The 22,614-nt window shown below is 44.8% G+C and overlaps 2 protein-coding genes across 3 annotated transcripts in view; one reads left to right on the forward strand and one right to left on the reverse strand.

Annotated features, from left to right (window-relative positions):
• Positions 1-69: 69 nt before the first annotated feature.
• On the reverse strand, positions 70-8,890 carry gpkow (G patch domain and KOW motifs). Its single transcript, XM_018725240.2, has 12 exons — positions 8,862-8,890; positions 7,159-7,511; positions 5,205-5,371; positions 4,594-4,733; positions 3,234-3,340; positions 2,696-2,897; positions 2,244-2,376; positions 1,918-2,104; positions 1,606-1,726; positions 647-716; positions 443-528; positions 70-223 (listed from the first exon to the last, which is right to left on the reverse strand). The coding sequence occupies exons 2-12, from the start codon at positions 7,368-7,370 to the stop codon at positions 95-97; spliced, it is 1,554 nt and encodes a 517-aa protein (XP_018580756.2). The 5' UTR covers positions 7,371-7,511; positions 8,862-8,890; the 3' UTR covers positions 70-94.
• A 351-nt stretch (positions 8,891-9,241) lies between these two features.
• Positions 9,242-22,614, forward strand: part of magixb (MAGI family member, X-linked b) — a 47,547-nt gene continuing 34,174 nt past the window's right edge. For both annotated transcript variants that reach the window (XM_029247933.1, XM_029247936.1), the window contains exons 1-2: positions 9,242-9,523; positions 20,864-21,153. In XM_029247933.1, the coding sequence (XP_029103766.1) occupies positions 20,874-21,153 (280 nt within the window). In that variant the 5' untranslated portion in view covers positions 9,242-9,523; positions 20,864-20,873. The remainder of the gene's footprint in view (positions 9,524-20,863; positions 21,154-22,614) is intronic.

The raw sequence follows: 22,614 nt of genomic DNA on the forward strand, positions 1-22,614 counted from the left end.
ATCCAGAGTGCCAGCTGGGAGAGAGGAAGAATGAAACTGCAGTGTCTTCACAACAGTCATCTGTCCCATCTCACAAGAATGAACCAGCAGGTGGTCACGTGTAGGTCCCGCCCACATAATGGCAGATTGAGTCATAATCCAAGGTGAAGACCTTATCCTCATGTCTGTCCAGCTGCACCATGGCTCGGCACCTCTGCTTGTCCCGTTGTAAGATCCGCCCAAGCTACCAGGACAGAGGCAATAAAGGACAATTTCCTTGCAAGTAGTAACAACAAATAGCATGGTGCTTACATACCCTGACTAGCAAGCACAAGGCTGCCTTAAGAAAGGTACTAGCCAGAATTTAAAGTTGTATAAACAAAACAAGGTTATGGAAGCTGCTGCATAACGTTGTATTAATTAATACAATTTGAAAATAAAAGATTCTGGGGATTGTACTGACCTGACCTCGGTGTTCACCCAGCACTACCATGATTAGGTCATTCTCACTTTTGGGCACCATTGTCTCCAGCATTGTCTGCTTCACATCTACATGTAAAATGACAAACACACACCTGTCATCTGTGGGACTGTTCAAATGTGTGGGTATTTTTAAGTGAATGCAGAGTGAGATGACTACTGCCCACACATAGGGTCAAGTACTCACCGTCAAGCAGTCTGCCGTCATCTGTGCGACACACACAGGTATCTGGTGTCAGCACATCCTCCACGGTCATCTGCATAAATACAAAGCAAGCTGTGTCAGTTCACAGCCAAAGCTTCCTTTATTCCCACAAGGGTTGTGCATAGAAACAAACAGACTGTACCCTCTCTTTCAGTGTTAACTACTCTTCTGTGCTGGGAGAGAAAAAGTGACACTCATACCCTCACTTGCTGCAGATATGTGGCTCTCAATGTGGCAGAATGTATCCACAATTCGTCCCAAGTTATTTCCTAAGTGGCTGTGCAAGTGTACATGTACCTGTGTGGGATTTCTTCAGAATTCAAACACCTTTAAACTTAATGAAGAATCTGCACAAAGATATGAAACTGAAGCTAATGATTGTTAATTTTAAACAAGTGATGTGTTGCTGCTGCTGTTCTTTAAAAAGACACCAAGGTTCAGTCAGTAAAGTGCTTCATACTATTTTTAGTGTTGTATATTATGTGAGTGGGCTTGTGCTAGAGTTTTTACACCCTGGCATATGCGAGCGTAATTGGGAAATCAGTTTGCCGAGCGTAAACCTACACCCACAAACCTAACTGGTCGGATAAAACCAAGGCAATAAGTAACATTTTTATTTACGTGTTCATTTAGCTCATGGCATTTCTCCAAAGCTACGTATATAACATTTTGTATACTTAGCTACTTACAACGATTTACATTTATACAGCAAGTTAATTTTTACTGGAGCAATTTAGGGTAAATACTTTAACCATGGGTACTACTGCCAGAGTGGAGAATCAAACCATGGTTATTCTAAGTAGCTGGTTCTAAGTACTATGCCATTCACTGCCTCCTTTTTCTATCTTATCTGAACTAGAAGCTCCTGAAAGCCATTTCCATTAATGAAAATGGAAGTACACCTGCTATTTCACAGTTTGCGTGCGCAAGTATGAAAATACCTTTGAGTTGTAGTACTTCCCGCCCTTGAAGGTCTTGTCAATGAAGCGAACCCTGAGGTCTCTCTGTAGCCAGGAGGGGGCAGAAGGCTGGCGGGACTCCTTCAACGGAGGGGGCTTCTGTCTGAGGACGGAGGGTCAAAGGTATAGGGCAGAGCGAGAATGTGAGAAAACAGTTACTTGGAAGCAAAAGGAATAGGACCTGTGTTAAAGAATGTTAGGAATTTATTTGGGTAAAGAAAGAATAAAACCATTATTGCCAATAATTTTCATATACTTTTCCTTGACTAACATGACTGGAAATCTTTTCCCTACCTTTCATAATCAGGTTCTGGGTGTTTCCTCTTGCGTTGGTCCTTCTCCTTGTTTCTGCCACGCTCCCTCTCTCTGTCAGTTTGAACCCTGTCCCCCTCGCTGCCTCTATTCTTCTCCTCTTGTCTCTGTTTGTCCTTCTGTCTCTCCTTCTCTCTCTCTCTGTCTTGATGGGCTTTGCTGTAGCGGCCTGTGTGCAAACCGTACGATAGACACCTCTCTATTAATTGCTAAGTGAATATTTATCTCTCAGAGATTACTGGATCCTGTTAGATAAGCAGCCTTAGATTGTACAAAAAATTTAAGATGAACTAATCCAGCCAACTTACTGAGGTCTTTGGCGTTTTTCTCATACTCTTTGCGACTGACCAACCGCACACCGTACTGGCTGACCGTTACGGTCTTCCCGCCAATCGCTAGCTTCACCATGACTCGAGCATTGTCTGGGTCGACCCCTTCTATCTGTGGCACAATGTAAATGACAGGAGATGAAGAGACATCACAGTAAACACAATTTCTCTGTTCCTATGATTTCACAACACTGAAGAATGACCACACGGTCTGCAGTAGATGGATCCCCAGATGGGTTCTGAGCAGGCTGGTGTTACTAATCTTGGTTGCAAAGTGCTCCAGTTCAGAAAATGTCCCTTTAGGCCCAGGACTGGGAACAGAAAAGTATACAACCCATAGAACTCACGTTGTCCCAGCAGCATCCCCATACCTGTCTGGACAACTTAGCTGCCTTTTCAGGATACAAACTATGCTACAAAGGGGAGCTCACCTTCCCGTAATGATCTTTGTGAGCTCCAGTCTCCAGCAGAACACATCCACCCGGACCCAGAACCAATTCTTCCTCGGCTCGTTCCTCTCCAGGCTTGGGGGGGCGCCGGGGGCCACTGGGCTCCAGGTCTTTCAGTGCAGAACGGTTCGCTCCCAGACCAAGACCTTTGGGCCGAAGCTGATGCTCTATGGGCTTTACATCTCTGTAGAGGGAGTACAGTACAACAGGAAGTCAGCTGCGGTCACACAGAGACTACAGCTTGGAAGCACTGGAGACTTCTACATGTTAGCTTTAAATGGACAACAGACAAAAAGTAATTTACTTCCTTTAACTTACTGCATGACGAATGCCTTTCTGCTGCTTTTTTAAAATGCTAATCGCTGCCTATGATTTGGTTGCATATATGAAATAACTACGCAGGAAATGAATGCCTAAAAGATATAATGAAACGTGAAAGATCAAATAATTAACAACAGCAATTCAGCGAAACGTTACATCAGCACGTAATGAGGCTGCTATAGTCGCCATCAACACTCACTTTTTGAAGGTTCTGCCGATTCCCTCTCCCTCCTTCCAGCCCATACCCTTCAGCATGGCCAAGCCATAGGCCTCCACCGGAACCCTCTCATAGTCTGCTTCTGTGGACTGACAGCAAGCCAAGCATCTCAAGCATGCCTTAGAATTGCACAGTAGAGGTTTTGTCTATTTCTGAATGCACTGTAGGTACTGCTAATACTGAAGTGCTTAGCCAAGCAAACAGCCATTAGCCATCTGCAAAATGTGATCAATTTGTAATGCAGGATATTTTACTGGAGCAATTCAGGCCCAACACCATGCTTAACTGTATGACCGCAAGGCTCCTCTTGGGACATTCATTGTCCTTCAATTTTCAAATTATAAATTGTACACTTCAACAACTACACTACTTGGTTCCCTTTATTAAAGCAACAGATGAAAAGGAAGCTACTTCTGTACCAAGTTAAAGCAGGTTTTGGAAGTAATAGAGTATCTTCTCTTTTCACACTCCAAAAATTAATACAGTCAATTTGAACCTCCACTAACCAAAACACAAACCATAAACGCCACATCACTGCTCCATGGTGATGCTGTGTGATAAATATGTAAGTTGACAGCACGGAGAGTGGGAGGACCGAGGCTGTTTTTCTGCAATCCACAGGGAGACGGAGCAGGCTGAGCCACAGAATATGCCGACAGAGCAGTTCAGATATTAGCACGGTGTTGTCCTATCAGTCTCTATTAGCAACGTTCTTCTATGAGACCGCACACAGAGTCTGAAAATACCATCCATCCATCTCATTTAAAGTAACTGCTTAACCCGTAAGGGTTAGTCTTCCAGAAGGTATCCCATGAAGCTTATGCTGAAAGGCAGGTTATACTCTGGACTGGATGCCAGCTCATTGTAGATCAGGAGTCAATCCCAATACTAAACATTTATGGAAATTATCTTGCCGCATCCAGTTGTTTCAAAGAATAATAAACAAATGCCTGTCATTTTTTATGGTACATACAGACAACCAAACACATGTGTATGAAACTGCCAAATATGCTTTCTCTTAAAAATGTACTTTTCCCTTCCCTGCTTCTACATACACAAAGGGTTTGTTTTCCACAATTCATATTATTTTGGTTTGACTGGTTGAGAAGTGTTGGTCAGCAGTTCCTTGCTCATACTCAGGTTTCAGGCAGTCAGACTGGTCTAGATGGCCTACAGCCAGATTCTCACAACTATGGCTGTTTTAACAATGTTTCCCGTGTCCCTCTAATTCTAAAACTAGTCTGTTCAGTCCTTAGCTGTAAACCAGAAAGAATGAGGCAAAAACCAAACAGGCAAAATGCTTGAGCCTTTAAGTGCCTCATTTGTGAGACTGAAAACTTACCGACTCTGGTCGCAGATCGACCTTCACGTGGTCTCCGTCCTCAAAACCCTGAGGCACCTGATTCTGCATCAGCAGAGGAATGGTGAGGTTCAGATCCACCTGGGAGCCATTCTGCCACTTTTCCAGCTGCTTCTGAGACTCTGAAACAGGGAAGTAGGAGGGTGTACATCAGCTCACAAGCGCTGCAAATGATTTGCTGTAGGCCTAATTTTCTAAAAAGTTACCAGCAAGTATGAACGCTATTAAGTCTTCTCTTAGAAGAGAAACAACAGTAAATTCTCAGTTGTATACTTAAGAGGAAGAAAACAAGATAGAAAAATCACTAGATTAACTTTCAATGGGACTGTCAAACAATCTGGTCTCTGAAGTTAGATTCAGACATTACTACTGCATTTAAGTGGGAAATTTGTACATTACACAATGTGTTTAGTACCTGCAGTATACTATGTTTTCGTAAATTGGTGAATGGATGTATGAAGTTTTGTGTAGTGTAATTGCTAATGTAAATCACCATGGACAAAGTTAGTGAGCAACTACTTTAACCGCTGTACAATGCTTCGGAGAAAATCACCTGCTGAATGAACAAATGTATATGTAATAAGGACACCAACCTTCAATGAGCTCTTTGACAGCTTGTGATTCCACAGAGTCCTGACTTTCAGGTAAGCTTGAAGCTTCAGCTCCTCTAGGCACCTTAGCAACATTTTCTTTCTGGTACCAGTGATTCTTTGTGATTAGGGGAATAATCAGCTCTTTGGGCTTCTCTACTGGCTTCGTGCTACAAAAAGGAAGAAGTCACAGAAGGGTGAATTAGACCTAAGGCTAGCAAACTGGTAATAAGAAGCCATACAATATTTGATGCTGTGACAGCTAGAAACCCTGCAACCCCAAGTCCTAGCACAGATTAAAAGTATGTAATGAATACCAATGTTTGCTGTAGTATTCCTAACATTGTGTGAACAAAAATCAGTGCGGCACCAAAAGCACTCAAGGTAATACATAAAGCTGGACTATAAATATAACTGCCTTTAAGAAATTCTATTGTGAACATAGCACAGAAATCAACCTTCAGCTTTGTTCTTGAAAAGCAACCCTTCCCAGCTGCACTGCAGTCTTTGAGAGACAGAGAAATTTAAATAACCAAAGATTCCAGCACAAGTCATACATCTCAAAATGATCAAACATACCGCTTTAATTCCTGAAAGGTGAGATCCTGTTAACGCTACGAGTAAGCTGGCATCATACTGCACAGCTGCCAACCACTACCCCAAAATGTCACTGAGACTCACTTTTCAAAGAAGTAGAAACTACAAGTGACCCAAACTGTATTTTCACAACTTATTTCTGCAGATCCTTTAAATAATTTAGACAGGTCAGCAATGACTGCTGAATTTGCTGTAGACAATGTGGGAGACTGAATGTTTATATTTATTCATTTAGCTGACACTTTTCTCCAGTGACTTACAACATTAATCTACCCATTTATACATCTGGGTAATTTTACTGGAGCAATTTAGGGTAAGTACCTTGCTCAAGGGTACTACAGCTGGGGGTAAGATTCAAACCTGCAATCTCTGGGTCAAAAGGGACCAGCTCTAACTAGCAGCTGTCCCATGTTTGTACACTACTTCAGTGTAGAAATGTCCAGTACACAAGTATTACTGTCCAGTGAGTGAAGTCAGCTGGACCCTACACACCCTGCTTTACCACAGAGGAAAGTACCATACTGACAGCAGCTAGAGTACAGGTGACCTTCAAGTGCCACAGCATCTCCGCACTGACTGCACCTGTGCAGCAACACTTCACTGTAAAGGGAGACAATTCAGTAAAGCAGGTCGTGGAAAATAGAGGAAGAGTTCTAGTTCACTTAGAGACTTTAATAGAGATGGGTGGCACAGCGAGTAGCGCTGCTGTGAGAGGACGTGGGTTCGATCCCCATTCAGTCTGCGTGGAGTCTGCATGTTCTCCCCGTGTCTGCGTGGGTTTCCTCTGGGTGCTCTGGTTTCCTCCCACACACAGTCCAAAGACATGCTGTTCAGGTTCCCCCCCCCCCAGTGTGTGTGAGTGACAGAGAGAGTGTGTTCCACTGACAGTGATGTATAGATGAGTGACCCATTGACAATGGCATTGTAAGTAGTGTATCTAGCAGTGTAAGTCACTGCGGTAAATGAGGTGTGTGGGCTGACAACACTACATAGAGTTCACTGGAAGTCGCTTTGGAGAAAAGTGTCTGCTAAATAAAAATGTAATGTAATATTAACAGTGCAGCTAGGACATAACGTCTAATGAAAAAGACTCTGAGCGTTTGCCCACATGGGAATGTATGAATTTGTATGCTAAAAGCACATACTAACTACTCACTTAGCTAAGAACTGAAGGTTAGTCTTAAAAAAATTCCAAAAATATGACCAAATCTCTGGACTGCAGTCATTATGTCTTCAGAGATGTTGAGAACAACCGTTTAAAAGTTTATCTCGATTATTATTCATGAGCTGCAAAGTAAATATAAGATAAGGTCTTCAAACCAGCTAACTAATAATTAAATAAGTAACACTGATCACATACCTTTTCAATTCCTTCCCTTCAACGCCTGTTAAATAGTCCAGTTCTTTTTCGGAGTCTTTACGATTCGTGCTAGACCCCTTAAACTTAGATACTGCCTTAAAACCAAAAGAAATGGGTCCGACTTTTCTTTCTTCTCCTTCTTCGCCATTGCTAGCATTTATTTTCAAATGTTCAGCGTCTTCACTCGGCTTTTCCCCTGACTGCGACGCCATGTTTAAAACCAACGTCGCGCTTCTTCGCAACACATTTCCGGTGGCAAAGACTTCTGGACCTTGTAGTTCTTGTGAATCCGTGCTCACTTCGATGTTTACAGTCAGCAAAGTACAAGATGACTCATTTCCCAGAGTCCAGTGCTTCAAACACAGGGGATTGTTATGGGTCATTTAAGGTCACATGAGAAATACCGTCCTCAGCATAATACGGAAAATACGTAGTATTAGAGATTGACATGAAGCAAGTTATGCAAATTGAGTTGGATTCTACGAGCACATTTTTACGTCTAGCATAGCACAGTAGTGGAATACACTTTCAGGAAAAGGTGTTATAACAATGAAATCGAATAGGCAGATATAATATCATGTATGATTTCAAGAATGACTTAATTATATAGTATCTGGATCATTGTAACCACATACAGCACTCTTCCCTTTCAGATTTTTCACAGTTACGCACACACATGTATCTCTTTCTGATTACTGATCTTCCCATTTCTTCGTTGCATTGTGGAAAGATACTGAAATATAGTAAGGATGAGGAACAGTGCTCAGTTTCTTACATTCTCACAGTATCGCTTCTTCCCATGCGCCTTCGCAGTTTGAAGTATTACATTTTGTTTACTGTAGTGTCTAATAAGGTGATCAACGTCAAGTGACCCATCAGCGGCAGAACGAAAGCTCGGAGAAGATCACTGAAGGTGTGTGAGACACAGCTGTGGGCCTACTCTGTTTAGGGAAGGCCAGTTCTCCAGACCTACAACCCTTTTGCATTCAGAACACATTGAAATGAGTACCTGATGCACCAGGGGAGGCCACGGGCTATCGGACCTGGGAAATGGAACGTTCGTCTAAACACCACCCTTGGAGCGTCCCATGAAATCCCGATAACGACAATAACGTCGGGGGCGCAGCGGATTTGGCCTGTGCCTGCTCTCTGGCAGGTCTGGGGTTCGAGTCCCGCTTGGGGTGCCTTGCGATGGACTGGCGTCCCGTCCTGGGTGCGTCCCCTCCTCCTCCAGCCCTGTGCCCTGTGTTGCCAGGTTAGGGTCCGGCTCACCGCGACCCCGCTTGGACAAGCGGGTTTCAGACAGTGTGTTTGAGACTCCTTCAGTTCAACATATTTATGCGCGATCCAAAGAGTTGGAAGCACGTCTCCAGCAAAGCTATGAACTTCGATAGAACGGCAGAGACATGTTGCATGGCGCAGGAATGGTGTGATTAAATTATAGCGTATGGGAATGTGGCGGGTGCCGCCCTTGAGCCAAAGTGCCAGCGCTTTGAATGAAAGTGGAAGTGGGAAAACAGCCCAAATAGTGTTCACGCTCACACTCAAGGACACAAGGAGGAAAGGCGACGGTAAACCCGGCTGTTATGCTGTCTGTGTGTGAGCAGCCTCGACTCTGCGGTGAAATAATGGTGCGGCGTGTGAAACAGGACCCACACACACACACACACACACACACATACACACACGTGGGTAACCGTGACCTCGGGCTCCGGGACGCTCCCCGCCACCGCTGTCAGTGTAACCGCGTCCGAGAGAAGCAGCAACGAACGAGCGGCAGCGCGTAACGGCGCCACTAAGTGCCCGCGGCGCACATGGGATGGGTTCGTTTGCGGCGCCCGCGGTCCCGCACCCTCCCACACGACTGCGAATTTGGCCAAGTGTAGCAACAATTCGCACACGCACACACAGGCAGTGCACGGCGCACCAAACACACTACTACCTAAGTAGTGTCCAATCCGTTTAGTCTGGGGGCGGTTCTCCTTCTTTTTCTTTTTATTTCCATTCCTCCGTAGCCCCCCCCCCCCGTCCCCCGTAGCCCCGCTCTTAGCGCTGATTCCCCACAGCCGCTCGCTGCGCTGGGTCCGTCCGTGGCCACGGCGCTGCGCTGCCAGGTACCCGTGTGACCCGCGCCGTGTTCAGGTGCGCCAGGCGCGGCCAGCAGCCCCGCGGCTCCCGCCTCCTCTCGAACCGGGAGTCGGCAGGCGGTCTTCACAGCGGCGGGCTGCCATAGCCGCAACAATAGCCGCTATTATAGTGGCTCCAGCGGAGGAGCAGCGGTGCCCCAGCGCGTCGATGTCGAATTGCAAAAGAGGAGATGAGCAAGGGGGAAGCCTAAGATAAAAAGGAAACTGGAACTATGAGGGTAAGACCCCCCGCTTCTCTACATTTGTTCCATTTCTCTTTGAAATATTTCTACTTTCCACTTCTTCTGCACTGCAGGGGGGGCACACGCATCACGATAAATGAAATACATGATTATTATGATGAGTATGTCTGTGTGTGTGTATATATATATTATATCTATACCGTACGCGCACATAATATATAGTTTTGCGTGCACGTCGTTCGTGTGTAGCGAGCCAGTCTATAATAAATAATAGGACACGATGCAAATACTAACATGATGGGCTGTATATTCCTTTGCGGGACCCTGCTGCTGCTGCACATGTGCTGTATTTTGACGCTCTCCAAACGAACAGCAGCCTTGCTGTCAGATGTCAGATGTACTGACCCCCCCCCGCCCCTTTTTTCTCTCTCTCAAGATGCTCATCATCACGAGTCTCGCGCTCCGCCGCGCAGCATCCTCGCGCGCGCGCGCAGGCGCGCGCCCGTCCGCTCGCTCTTCTCATCATCTCGTCTCCCGCTCCACAGACTCCGAATGAACTGAGCCGCGCGCGCGTCGCCGTCCGCCTCCGGACCGCAGACGTCTCCCAGCACCTGACAGCACTTTACGCGTCGTGTGTGTTCGAGGAAGCGGAGCGCTCGCGCAGCGCATTCAAAGAAGTGTTTTCCATACTTTGATAAGCCGTTTTCCGTGACATAATTTACAGTGGGTGGGTGACCGTCGGGGTCACGCGCGCGGCGCCGCTCGGGTCAATGTATATAGACGTGTTGAAACGGCTGTTTCTGGAGCGCATAAACTGCCTGAAAAGAATGTGTGTGTGTCAGCGCCAGTGCAGGTCAGTATTTTCCGCAAATATCAAGCGTGTGCGGGCAGGGAATGGGTGGATGCTGCTCACTTGAGCGCAGTGATTGAAAGCTCTTATTATAATAATTAATTCCTCTTTCAGATACAGGTATGAAACAGTGGAAGCTGTAGATGGAAACCTGCAAGTTTCTTTCTTTCTTTCTTTCTTTCTTTCTTTCTTTCTTTCTTTAACAGGTAATTGTGCAGTAGTTCACGCCGCGATGCCCAGTGATTGCGGTGTTTGTTCAATCAATGCTCGATACATGATATTTTCCCTGCGATGTGTCTCCGAGGTCGTAAGTGCCCTATATATAATATATATCATATCATTCCGGAATGAAGAGAAACAAAAGTAACTAATTAAATGCCCTCAGTCAGTTTAATGTCGGCGTTAAATAAACAAGGGGGAGGATGTTTCATTTAAACAATCTAATATATACTTTCTCATCATGTCAAGTAATTATCTTGGTCTTTATTATCATTTCTCAATTTGATTTTTGTTTAAAATTGACTTTGTATGTATATGTATGGGTTGTACAAGGTTTATGGTGGGCGGTTTTCAGTGTTTTAAGCAATTGAAAGTGCAATGTGTGTGTGTGTGTGTGTGTGTGTGTCCTGCTCTGTGACAGTGAGCTCATTTTGAAAGGACACATGTGCTGACCCTCGTCTCACACTGTGCTTTGCTCTGGGCCGCCACAGCAGTCAAGGTTATAGTGCTGCTATGAATCATTAATTAAGTGCGAGAGACCCGCCGCTTCAGCAGGTGCTTTTGCTGTTTTTCTGTGCCCACCTGCACACGCTGCTATCCGTTTACCTCCTTTAGATCTCCGAACTGTATACCTGCGATGCGTACATTGATCATGCAGCCTTTCGATATGCAGAACGCTGCAAATGAATCGGTGCAGGCAGGGGTGATACTTACTGGTACGCCCATCCTTTACCAGTTGAATACGGTCCTTACAGCCCAGCTACTTGGAGTAACACATTGTTAACTGGACCAGGTTGACTAGTGTGTTCCCGTGCAGCAAGGTGAAGGTTGTGATCTTCTCGTGGAACGCACGTGATGCATCTGGAACTGTGCTCTGCGTTCGCTGTTTTGCTCCTGCTTATGCGCAGTGCTCATGTTTTTGGGTGTGGTTCTAATCGAGGGCTATTTTTAGACTTTGTGCATCCTGCATCGCTGGTTGGTCATGGCCTGGGGACCAGTGTTAAATGTACATTTGGGAAAAAAAGTTTTGAAAAATAGCCATTTTAATATAGATGCAAATATTGCAAAGTGGTTATGTGGGGACCGCGGCGAGATGCTCTGAGAGCTTTGGACTCGGAAACTTGGGATCAATATCAGGTGGTGCCCTGAGTGGCCAGATGAGAAGAGTCACCTTCACTCCTCCTGCCTGAATCAGCACAACCCAACACACACTCTCATGCTCCCACTCAGGTTACTGCACTGTGACCCCCCCCCCATGCTGTATCATACCCCTCATCCCCGGGCCAGATTTTCCTCTCTTCGTTTCCCATCCTTCTTCATTTCACTTTGTTTTTAGTTTGACACCCTCCTCTCCTGTGCGCTGCTGGGTTGCTCCATCCATCATCTGCACATCACACACACATCTTGGTTTTGAACCTCTTTTTAAAGGAATTACTGGCTGGATTAGAGCACTTCAGTTGTTCCCGCTAAGAAATAGCCTTTACAGGCACTTTTAAGTATTTCTGTAAAAATCTGTTCGGTGTCTCATAGCATAAATTTGTGTAAGTTTAAGAGTAAAGTTGGATCCCAATGACTGGAGTCCTGTTTAATGCTAAAATGAAATGTCCATATGTAGAGATCTTTGAAAAGAATCCCTGAGCTTTAGTTTGCCTTGTTATAAATATCAGTACAGTCCAAGTCTTGTGTTCATAAGTGCTCTGTTTACCAGGCAGCCGGTAGCATAACTGAATCACGAAGACTCTTGGTTTAACTCGATAAGAGGCAACGGTATAACAGAATTGAGGGAGATATTTTTAACTGAATTGTGCTGATTGATAAAATTGATACTGATTAAATTGATAAAATTTCGAGTCGCTTTGCATGAAAGCTCCGGGTAAACGGAGGAGTAGTAGTAATAATAGAATAATAATAATATCAATAATAGTGTGTAGTTCAGGGCATTTATTAATAGAGACAGCTTAATATTCAAGAAACAGATAACCCACCAGCCTATAGATCAGTAGACACATGAATAGATTTTCAGTTGCGTACTGTAGATTGATGCTGATTCTCTCCAGAGACCAAGTGACCAGCATAGGATGTGTGTGTTTGCGTGTGTGTTTTTTTTTTTTCCATCTTACAAACAGTTAATCTTTTGTTTTTAAATCTGCCCCTGCTGTACCCTGCTATGGCAGCGCTGCCCTGGCCTAGATTTCAAATGAGCGAGTGTCGCTCGGATTTAATGCTCCCTAGGTCGGGCGTCCTGTGTAGACCTTTAAAGGAAGCAGGTGGATGAACGGAACTGTTTTCTTTTGGTTTTAAACCCGGATCGTTTGTGAGGGGGCTGAGAAGCCGGCGCTCTCGTTCATTCCTTCAACGTTCGTTATTTTGCAAGGTTAACAAAAGTGTTTATTTTAGTCCCGTGTTGGCTGACCTCCATACCATCTCGGGGAGGAGCGGGGAATGTAATATTAGATGGGGAAATAAGTTCCAGGCCTAAGTGAATCTGAGGAGATGTTTCGGGGATCCGGGGTTTAACTTACGCTCAAAGTTCAACAAATCGTTCGAGGCTCATTTTGACCGAGCTGTTAAATACAGTATTGACATTATAATCCGTTATATTTTTCCGTGCGGTTGTTCTTGTGATTGGCATTATTTAGTTTTTACATAAAATATCACTGCCTCGTCTTGGGATGTACATTAAAATATTAAACACCCCTACAGCGCTGTAAAATTGAACTGCTTCTTATGAGCTGAAGCATAGACACGTGCCCAAAAGACGATTTCTCACTCAACATCTTAGAAAGTTGCATCAGTCTGATAATAAGCTTTAAGGAATTGTTACACAAGGGCGCTGTAGAATCAAAAACAGACACAGACAATGTCCTCGGCTGTCAGTTTGTTTGACAGCCACAGCAGTCGGATGTTTAATGCCCCTGACAGTATGTCTTACTCAAGGACCCCTCCGGTTATTAATAGGAATCGGCACAGAGTCACTTTGGAACCGCTGGCTGTGTTCCCCCTAGAAAGGTTGTGTATGGGGTCACTATCAAAAAGACTTTTGGTTTTATCACACATATGAGGAAACGTGGCTCCAAGGCACCGTGATGCTAAATATGCGGTGATCACATTCGGACTCCGCTTCGTGAAGCGGTTTCATTAATGAGCCAGTTTATTTAGATGAGCTACGCTGATATTTCATCACCGCGTATTCCTGCTTATGAAGGACCGCCATGTATCGAGACCTTAATTCCCATAGGGGCCCTAGACTGTGGGATTTGATTAAATATAATCTTAATTGAACCACTTTGGTAGCTCTTAGAGGTTTGTCGTTGCTGGCGGAGCTCAGTGTTTTTTTCCATCCATTCAAGGTGGAATTGATCTTGCTTTATCGAACCTTTAGCAGAACTGATCATCTCTCTAGCTGAAAAGTTCAGATTCTTACAAAGTATAGTTAGCTTTGTTCTAACTGAAGGTAATAATTGTGTTTAAGTGTGAGGGTGAGAAATCAGAAGAACATTATTGCTGAAACTTGGGGCAGCAGTACTATAATGGTTATAATGACTGTATAAGTAGCATAGGACAAAATATAGTACTGAAAATCATCTGAGCTAAATAAATAATAATAAACAGCAATGAATAGTGCTCTTTTAACAAACAGTAAAATGTACAGTGCTCTCCGGCATTGACAGTATACCTAGTACTTTCCCTTGACCCCGTCTTCGTGAAATAAATTATTAAGTGTTTAATTTTATTTGCTGACTGTTCATTGGTGCTCCTGGGTATGTGGCGAAGGGGTTAATTTCACGCCTTTGCTTTTTGACAAGTGTTCATTTTAGCTCCTTAACTGGGAGCAGTAACAGATGTATTTTTTTGGACACATTTTTCAGTTTCTGCAAGTCTTAAATTCATAATTTAAGTGTTAAGCATTAAAGTATGCAAGAAGCACACTTATTGTTGTGGATTTAATTACTGTGCAAGCATGTGTATCTGTTGTTGTTATAAGAGTTACAAAACGCTGAGATTGATTTAAGTACGGCTGTTAACTACAGCAAAACAAAATGACCTTTAGAAACGATGTGCAAAGGAAATAATACATAAATAAAAGGAGGCAGTAACAGCATCAGTGTGAGTGTGTGATATCCTATATAAAATGTCATAGGAAAGCAGGTACAGCGGAACAGCGATACATTCGGAGACAGGAAGAACAGGGACATGGATATATAGCGGTCAGCTTTTTCCAAGATAGAGGTCAGCACTTTCCATAGGGTACTTCTGCTTGGGTGTGACCCTTAGAGTAGCGTTTCTGCTCTTTGTTTCTACCCAGAGATCCAGCTTCCGCTGAGTGAATCCTTACCGAACGTCATTGTGATTCATCCCATTAAAAAGAGGGACCGTTCCCGGGCTTTAGGAGTACGGCTGTTGCTCTATGTCACACAGCAAATCTGAACGCTTGAGTTGTTTCTAAGTGGGCAGCGGCTGTTACTTGACCTTTGAGTAACTCCTCCTGACGTGTATTCATTTAGCTGACTCTTTCCTCCAAAGTGACTTACGACGTTCAGCTACTTTTACAATTATTTGCCCATTTATACAGCTGGGTAATTTTACTGGAGCAATTTTAAGGCAGGTTTCTTTCTCAAGGGCACTACAGCTGGAAGTGGGATTCGAACCTACAGCGTTCGGATTCAGGCAGCAGCCCTAACTGCTACGCTACCGGTTTCTGCTCGTTAAGGAAACGAGGTGCTGGACTGTTGTTCCTCGCAGAGCATTTTATGCCCTCTGTAGTAAGATCACACTTTAGACATATATCCTTAATGGGGAGGTGAAACATATCTTGATGAGTCACTTTCAGCGGGGGGGCGCGGGGGCGCAGCGAGTTTGGCCTGTGCCTGCTCTCTGGTGGGTCTGGGGTTCGAGTCCTGCTTGGGGTGCCTTGTGATGGATTGGCGTCCCATCCTGGGTGTGTCCCCTCCCATCCAGCCTTGCGCCCTGTGTTGCCGGGTTAGGCTCCGACTCACCGCGACCCGATTCGGGACAAGCAGCTTCAGCCACTGTTGTTTGTGTGAGTGAGTTTCAGTAAAAACAAGCTGAATTTGAATTAACTTGCTGGTGTGTATGTGTGAGGGCAAACACTCCTGACTTGGAAAGGTGTGATTCAGCCTCAGACTGTGTCGCAGTATGACGGGATGACGGAGACAGCAAGTGGGATGAGCTGGGAGTATAGTGGTTAGAGCTGCTGCCTTGGTACACAAAGGTCACAGGTTTGAATCCCACCCTTGAGCAAGGTACTTACCCGGAATTGCTGGAGTAAAATTACCCAGGTGTATAAATGGGTAAATAATTGCAGGTAACTTAATGTTGTAAGTCTTTTTGGAGAAAAGTTTCAGCAAAATGAATAAATGTAAGATCAGCTCAGTGCAGGTGTGTGGTGGATCGTGCGTCCTGACCTGCAGCACCCCCTGCACGTTGGCGAGCCGCTCCCTCAGAGACGTGGTGTGACGGAACGGACGCTGCCGACACGTGCTGGCTTTTTGCTTCTTTTGCTTAACCGGTCTGGCGCTGTGACAGGTAAATAAAACACGTGCGGTCACTGTGGTTGCTCTGGGGTTTGAAGGAATTTGCTTGCCTCTGGATTCCTGCCAAACGCAGCCCCAAGGAAACTCGAACCTAACCCCTGCAAGGGCAAAGCTGCGATGGCTTGGCTGAGCTCAGGTGTTTTGGAGCACTGCCACCTTCACCTCAGCAGCCAGCAGGCCTCCTCTCTCATTTGTGGGACCACAGGGGGGATAATTGACTGTTTGACCACTCATTTGGCCGGAAGCAATTGCTGTGGGTATCTTCTCTGGCTGGTTAATCAGCCTGCTGGAGCTTCTGGGCAGGTCCATTTCCAGCTTATCTCTTCCTCTGTAGCAGAACTCTACCATCTCACTACAGTGCGCAACTCAGGGGTCCGGAGAGGAAAACCACACGGGCGGTTAGGCTGAAAAAATATTTCCTTTAAATCTTCGACATCTATCTGATGCATTTCTCCAGAATGAACAATGTTAAGCTTCTTACAATTATTTACCCATAGCTGGGTAATTTTACTGGAGCAGTTTAGGGATAAGTACTTCACTCAAGGGTACTAAAACTGGAGGTGGGATTGAAACCTGCAACCTTTGGGTCCAAAGCCAGTAGTTCTAACCCTAAATACCAACTGCCTGCTTATTTGTGTTCTTTGTATGTCCAAAGACCAAATTGCTGAAAGCTGTTTCATAATTAAGAAAGTTGTAAAAAAGAAAATCTGCACTCAGTCTGCATTTAAGTGTACACACACACACACACACACACACACACACACACACACACACACACACACACACACACACACACACACACCGGCCACTTTATTAGGTACACTGTTCTAATACTGGGTTGGACCTCCTTTTGCCTTCAGAACTGCCTTAATTCTTCGTGGCATAGATTCAACAAGGTGCTGGAAACATTACTCGGAGATTTTGGTCCATATTGACATGACAGCATCACGCAATTGCTGCAGATTTGTCGGCTGCACATCCATGATGCAAATCTCCTCTTCCACCACATCCCAAAGGTGCTCTATTGAATTGAGATCTGGTGACTGTGGAGGCCGTTTGAGTACAGTGAACTCATTGTCATATTCAGGAAACCAGTTTGAGATGATTTGAGCTTTGTGACATGGCGTATTATCCTGCTGGAAGTATCTATCAGAAGATGGGTACACTGTGGTCATAAAGGGATGGACATGGTCAGCAACAATACTCAGGTAGGCTGTGGTGTTTCAACGATGCTCAGTTGGTACTAAGGGGCCCAAAGTGTGCCAAGAAAATACACCCCACACCATTACACCACCACCACCACCAGCCTGAACCGTTGATACATGGCAGGATGGATCTATGCTTTCATGATGTTTACGCCAAATTCTGACCCTACCATCTGAATGTTGCAGCAGAAATCAAGACTCATCAGACCAGGCAACATTTTTCCCATCTTCTATTGTCCAATTTTGGTGAGCCCGTGTGAATTGTAGCCTCAGTTTCCTGTTCTTAGCTGACAGGGGTGGCACCTGGTGTGGTCATCTGCTGCTGTAGCCCATCTGCTTCAAGGTTCAACATGATGTGCGTTCGGAGATGCTCTCCTGCATACCTCGGTTGTAACGAGTGGTTATTTGAGTTACTGTTGCCTTTCTATCAGCTTGAACCAGTTTGGCCATTCTCCTCTGACCTCTGGCATCAACAAGGCATTTTCGCCGCTCACTGGATATTTTCTCTTTTTCTGACCATTCTCTGTAAACCCTAGAGATGGTTGTGCATGAAAATCCCAGTAAATCAGCAGTTTCTGAAATACTCAGACCAGCCCGTCTGGCACCAACTACCATGCCACGTTCAAAGTCACTTAAATCACCTTTCTCCCCCATTCTGATGCTCAGTTTGAACTTCAGCAGAACATCGTGACCATGTCTACATGCCTAAATGCATTGAGATGCTGCCATTTAATTGGCTGATTAGATATTTGCGTTAGTGAGCTGTTGAATAGATGTACTTAATAAAGTGGCCGGTGAGTGTATATACTGTATATATTTTGCTTTAGTCCTCCCACTTTTTTGATTGTATTTTTAAAATTATTATTTGCACATTATGAGATGTTAAGTACAAAGAAAATTGCCTTGCTTTCGTAATGGTTGTGTGGTGTGTACTTCTTCATCTACATTCTGTGTACATCCCTCCCCGCTTTCCTCATATTCCCTCTCTTTATTTTTCTTCTCTTTTGCTCTCACATTCTTTCTCTTACCAAATTAATCTCGGCACCTTCTGCACTCGTCTGACTGCTGTGCTCCATTACTGTCAGGACCCGGTGGCCCGGGCCGCAGGAACACCCACGCACTGGGGCGACATTGCCAGCCGCCGGCCTGCTGAGCTCTCCTTCTGACACTGCAGAGTTGCCTGAGTTTAATCAACTCCTCAGAGAGTTCATTTCAACGCTGCATCTGTCGAGGCTTTTTTTTTCTGTGTGTGTGTGTGTGTGTGTGTGTGTGTGTGTGTGTGTGTGTATACTGAAAGACCCTGTACATAAACAGCCAAAGACAGAAGCACAGGCGTCCACATCGGGTCCATGCAAGAAGTCGTGACCTTTTCACATAGGGAACAGCGTGGATGGACAAGCTGTGTCCACACCCTGAAGGCATATTTATGCTGTTTTTTCCATTAATTTTTTTTGTTTTTGCTGTAATTTTGGAAAGGGGGCACGGTCCCACTCTCTGCTGGATTTGGGGTTCAAGTCCCGCTTGGGGTGCCTTGCTATGGACTGGCGTCCCGTCCTGGGTGTGTCTCCTTCCCCTCAAGCCCTGCACCCTGTGTTGTCTGGTTGGGCTCTGGCTCGCCACGACCCCACTGAGGACAAGTGGTTGTAGACGTGTGTGTGTGTGTGTGTGTGTGTGTGTGTGTGTGTGTGTAATTTTGAAAGACTACAGCATGGATTCAAGAGACAGTAAATGATAAAGTTTGATCAATTACTGCCACAGCTTTCCAGAGGCTCACTTGTGTGGCGTGATCGATGGGTAGAGCTCCGGCCCCCGCAGACAGTCCCTGGGTCTGTTTCTAGGAATCACAAAGCTGCGTGACATTCGGAACACATTTGGTTGTGTGTCTGACTTTATATCAGTGAAGTGCACTTAAGTTATATGAGTGTTTGAATTGATGCTCCCTTAAATAATGACCCTAGTGTCTCACCTTTGTTGTGAGTTTTAAATAAATTCACCTTCCATGTTCCACTGCTGATTTTGAACTGTCCAGTTTTGCAAAAGCCTGGCAATTAAAAATAAGAGAAATGTTGAGCTTCAGCTCATCTTTCCTGAAGAGCTGTTAACTGGTCCAGTCCATTTGTGTGGGTCTGTGCTCAAATTGTTCGGTCTGTCCCGATCCAAGCTAATACCCTATTGCTCGATGGAAATTTTGTCCACCCCTTGTCAGCCTCTGTATTGTTTACCTTTAGTTTCGTATTTCTTTTGCTTTCCATCTCACGTCGCATGCAACTTTGGCTCTCGTTGGGTGTTCTTTGTCACACCAGTGAGCATGAGAGAGAGAGGCTGCTGGCTGCGTGGGACTTGGTGATGGATTGGGGCGTATTGGGACCTATTGGATGTTTTAGGACCTTTTGGATGTTTTGGAACCCAATGGATGCATTGGGGTATATTGGGACCTATTGGATGTTTTAAGAGCTTTTGGATGTTTTGGGACCCAATGGATGCATTGGAGCGTATCTTGACCTATTGGATGTTTTAGGACCTTTTGGATGTTTTGGGACCCAATGGATGCATTGGGACGTATTGGGACCTATTGGACATATTGGGAAGGAGACATTGAGCTGAGCAGCCATGGAGAGGCAGTTTCACCTCAGTGACATTATGTCATTTCTGCTGCTGCCCTGCACATTTTCTTATTTTGGTGCAGCCTGCATTTCTGTTATGCAAACACAGATGAACACCTGACTCTGCGGAAAGGTGAGAGGGCGGTTCAGCCGAGCTGTGCTACGCAGGAAAGCGGACGGAAGGGCGTTCAACTCTTTGTTTGGACAGACCGGCTTTCTTCAAGGTGCCTTGGGTCTCGCAAGGTTGAGTGGTTGGCTTGTTTCAGAAAAAGGATCAGTTTTAGTCAATATTATTGTACAGTGGAGACGTCAAATGAATATGTAGAAGATTCCTAAAGTCTTCAGCAGAAAACAAAGCTTTAAGACTTAATGTCATCTTGATACATATTTTCTGAGTTAGACTAGCAAACAGACTTAATGGTATTAAGATTTTTAAGATAATAGTATCTGACAGTTAATTCATTCACATGAAAGACGCTCTACAAATAGATGCAGTTATGTAAATAAGACTTATGTAATGTCCTGACTAGACAAAACAGAAAACAATTTTGTGTTTTCAACAGGCTGCATCCATGAATTTTTAATTATCTCTGTCACTTCATATTTAAGTCACTAGATTGAACACCCTAGTGTGCTGACATCTGTTGATTTACTCTTTTGGTCCGGAAGAGAGCTGCCGTAATTTGGTACAGTTTCTGTTGCGAAGGCTTAACACGCCGTGAAGAAATGCATGTACTGATATGTCGGTTTCTTGTCTTTTTTAGTGTTTTTTTTTCTTTTAAATGTTCTTTGCTGTAAGCTTTACATGGTTAAATGCATCAGATACATCTTTGATGAACTGGAGTTTTTTTCTACTGAGTCATTTTTGCCCTGGTGCAATGGTTAATAATTCAATTATTGACACATTCTCTCATCTTCTGTCCCCGTCCTCTTCCCCTTCCTAGCTCAATTACCATGTCTAAGGTTGCGGTGAAGAAGCTGCACTGGCGCTCAAAGGTGCAAGAGAGCTTCGTCCCCCTGGGGGGCGCCTCGGGGGAGCTGGGGGTGTCCATCGGCGGCGGAGCTGACTACGGAGAGTTCCCTTTCGTCACTGCGGCCCCTGGGGGCGGAGCCACTGTGGGTGACATCATCCTTGAGATAGGAGGCACACCTGTTTTGGGGATGACGCTGGGTGATGTAAGGGGGGTCCTTAACTCCTGCCCCCACCCCATCCGCATCAAAACTGTCTCACCAGGTACCCCTTTCTCTCTCTCTCTCTCACTCTCATGTAGATAGTATAAAATAGCATAACACCAGTGCAACAATACCGTATTGTGATGATTTCATATTATTTATTTGTTTCATATTGATGTTTATAATGTTGATTTATTACATTATTGTCATTTGTTATGCAGTGGAATACTATGGAGTAAGGAAACTGTGATTTTTTTTTTACAGAATGGTTTTGTACCCTGCTGAAATACTCTGCTGAGCTGTCGTACTGCACATTACAGAAAAGGACACTTTAATGTTTCCACATGTATTAGTGCAGAGTCTGTGTAGGTAATCACTACTGCCACGGTCCACGGTCCAAGCTTGGATCTGTCAGCCTCTTCCGCTTCCGTGCAGACAGGTCCTAGGTTCAATTCCATTGCCGCTCGTTTGATAAGGCTCAGTAGGAGTAAGTAATGCTCAGCTGAGGTATTCAGCTATGCTTTTGGAATTGATTGAAATTATGGTTGTTCCTTCCGTTCCAAGCTCATTGGATTAGCGATTTTGAAGGGAGGCGGTAGACAAATTTAAAACGACCTATTGATCGCTTTGCTTAGTTAAACCTTTTGTCCGGTTAAACGGATCATTGAGTCTATACTGTGCCAGGATGTTGATAAATATGATGCATCCAGCTGCGGAGGGGTGAGCCTTCTGGCTGACAGAAATAAAATAAGACACGAACGGGGATGGGGCTCGTGTGTGTGTGTGTGTGTGTGTGTGTGTGTGTGTGTGCGTGTCGCTCTACGGGTGTGTGGGTATTTAGAGAGAGAGGGAGATGAATGTGCTTGCACTGGGCCTGAACTCAACAATATGTCATCCTGTTGTATCTCCCTGTGGCCTCCAAACTCAGATTGATGGCTGTAGTGACCAAAGCCTGGACACCGATTCTGTTGCTGTGGGGAGTTTCCTGCCACTCTGGAGACTTGAGCCTTGTTTAAAGGTGGAGAAGGCCTGCTGTGCCTCGCACCGGCGTCCCCCTAACAGCACCTCATGCGACCTCCGCAATCTCTGCATACGTTGTACTCTAGTAAATTTCACCCACTTTAATTACGCAGCTCTCTGGGCTGCAAGTAGTGTCGTGGGTAATACCGCATTTTATTGTCAAGCTTTCGAGTTTAATTCCTAAGAAAAGCCCTACTTGCAACATCCTTGTTGCCCAATTTGATCTGAAATGTTCCGGTTAAACATTAGTTCAGTGGATCGTTATTGTAGCAGTTGGCTGAGTTAGTAATAACCTTCCAACCCTCCAGCAGTTGTGTATAGTATCACTCTTTATTAAGCTAATGCCTTTGTCCAAGGTGACATACAGGGGTAGGATTGTATGGTGTTTGAGCTACTGTTTGATACAGTGATGCTTGAAAGTGTGTGAAGCCCTTGTGCCTCTTAGTTTTACCACAAAGTGGTTCTTTAATGAGAATCAGTGTTTCTCATGTGACATAATAGG

Source organism: Scleropages formosus, chromosome 22 (assembly GCF_900964775.1).
Source record: "Scleropages formosus chromosome 22, fSclFor1.1, whole genome shotgun sequence".
In the NCBI taxonomy this organism is placed as follows: domain Eukaryota; kingdom Metazoa; phylum Chordata; class Actinopteri; order Osteoglossiformes; family Osteoglossidae; genus Scleropages; species Scleropages formosus.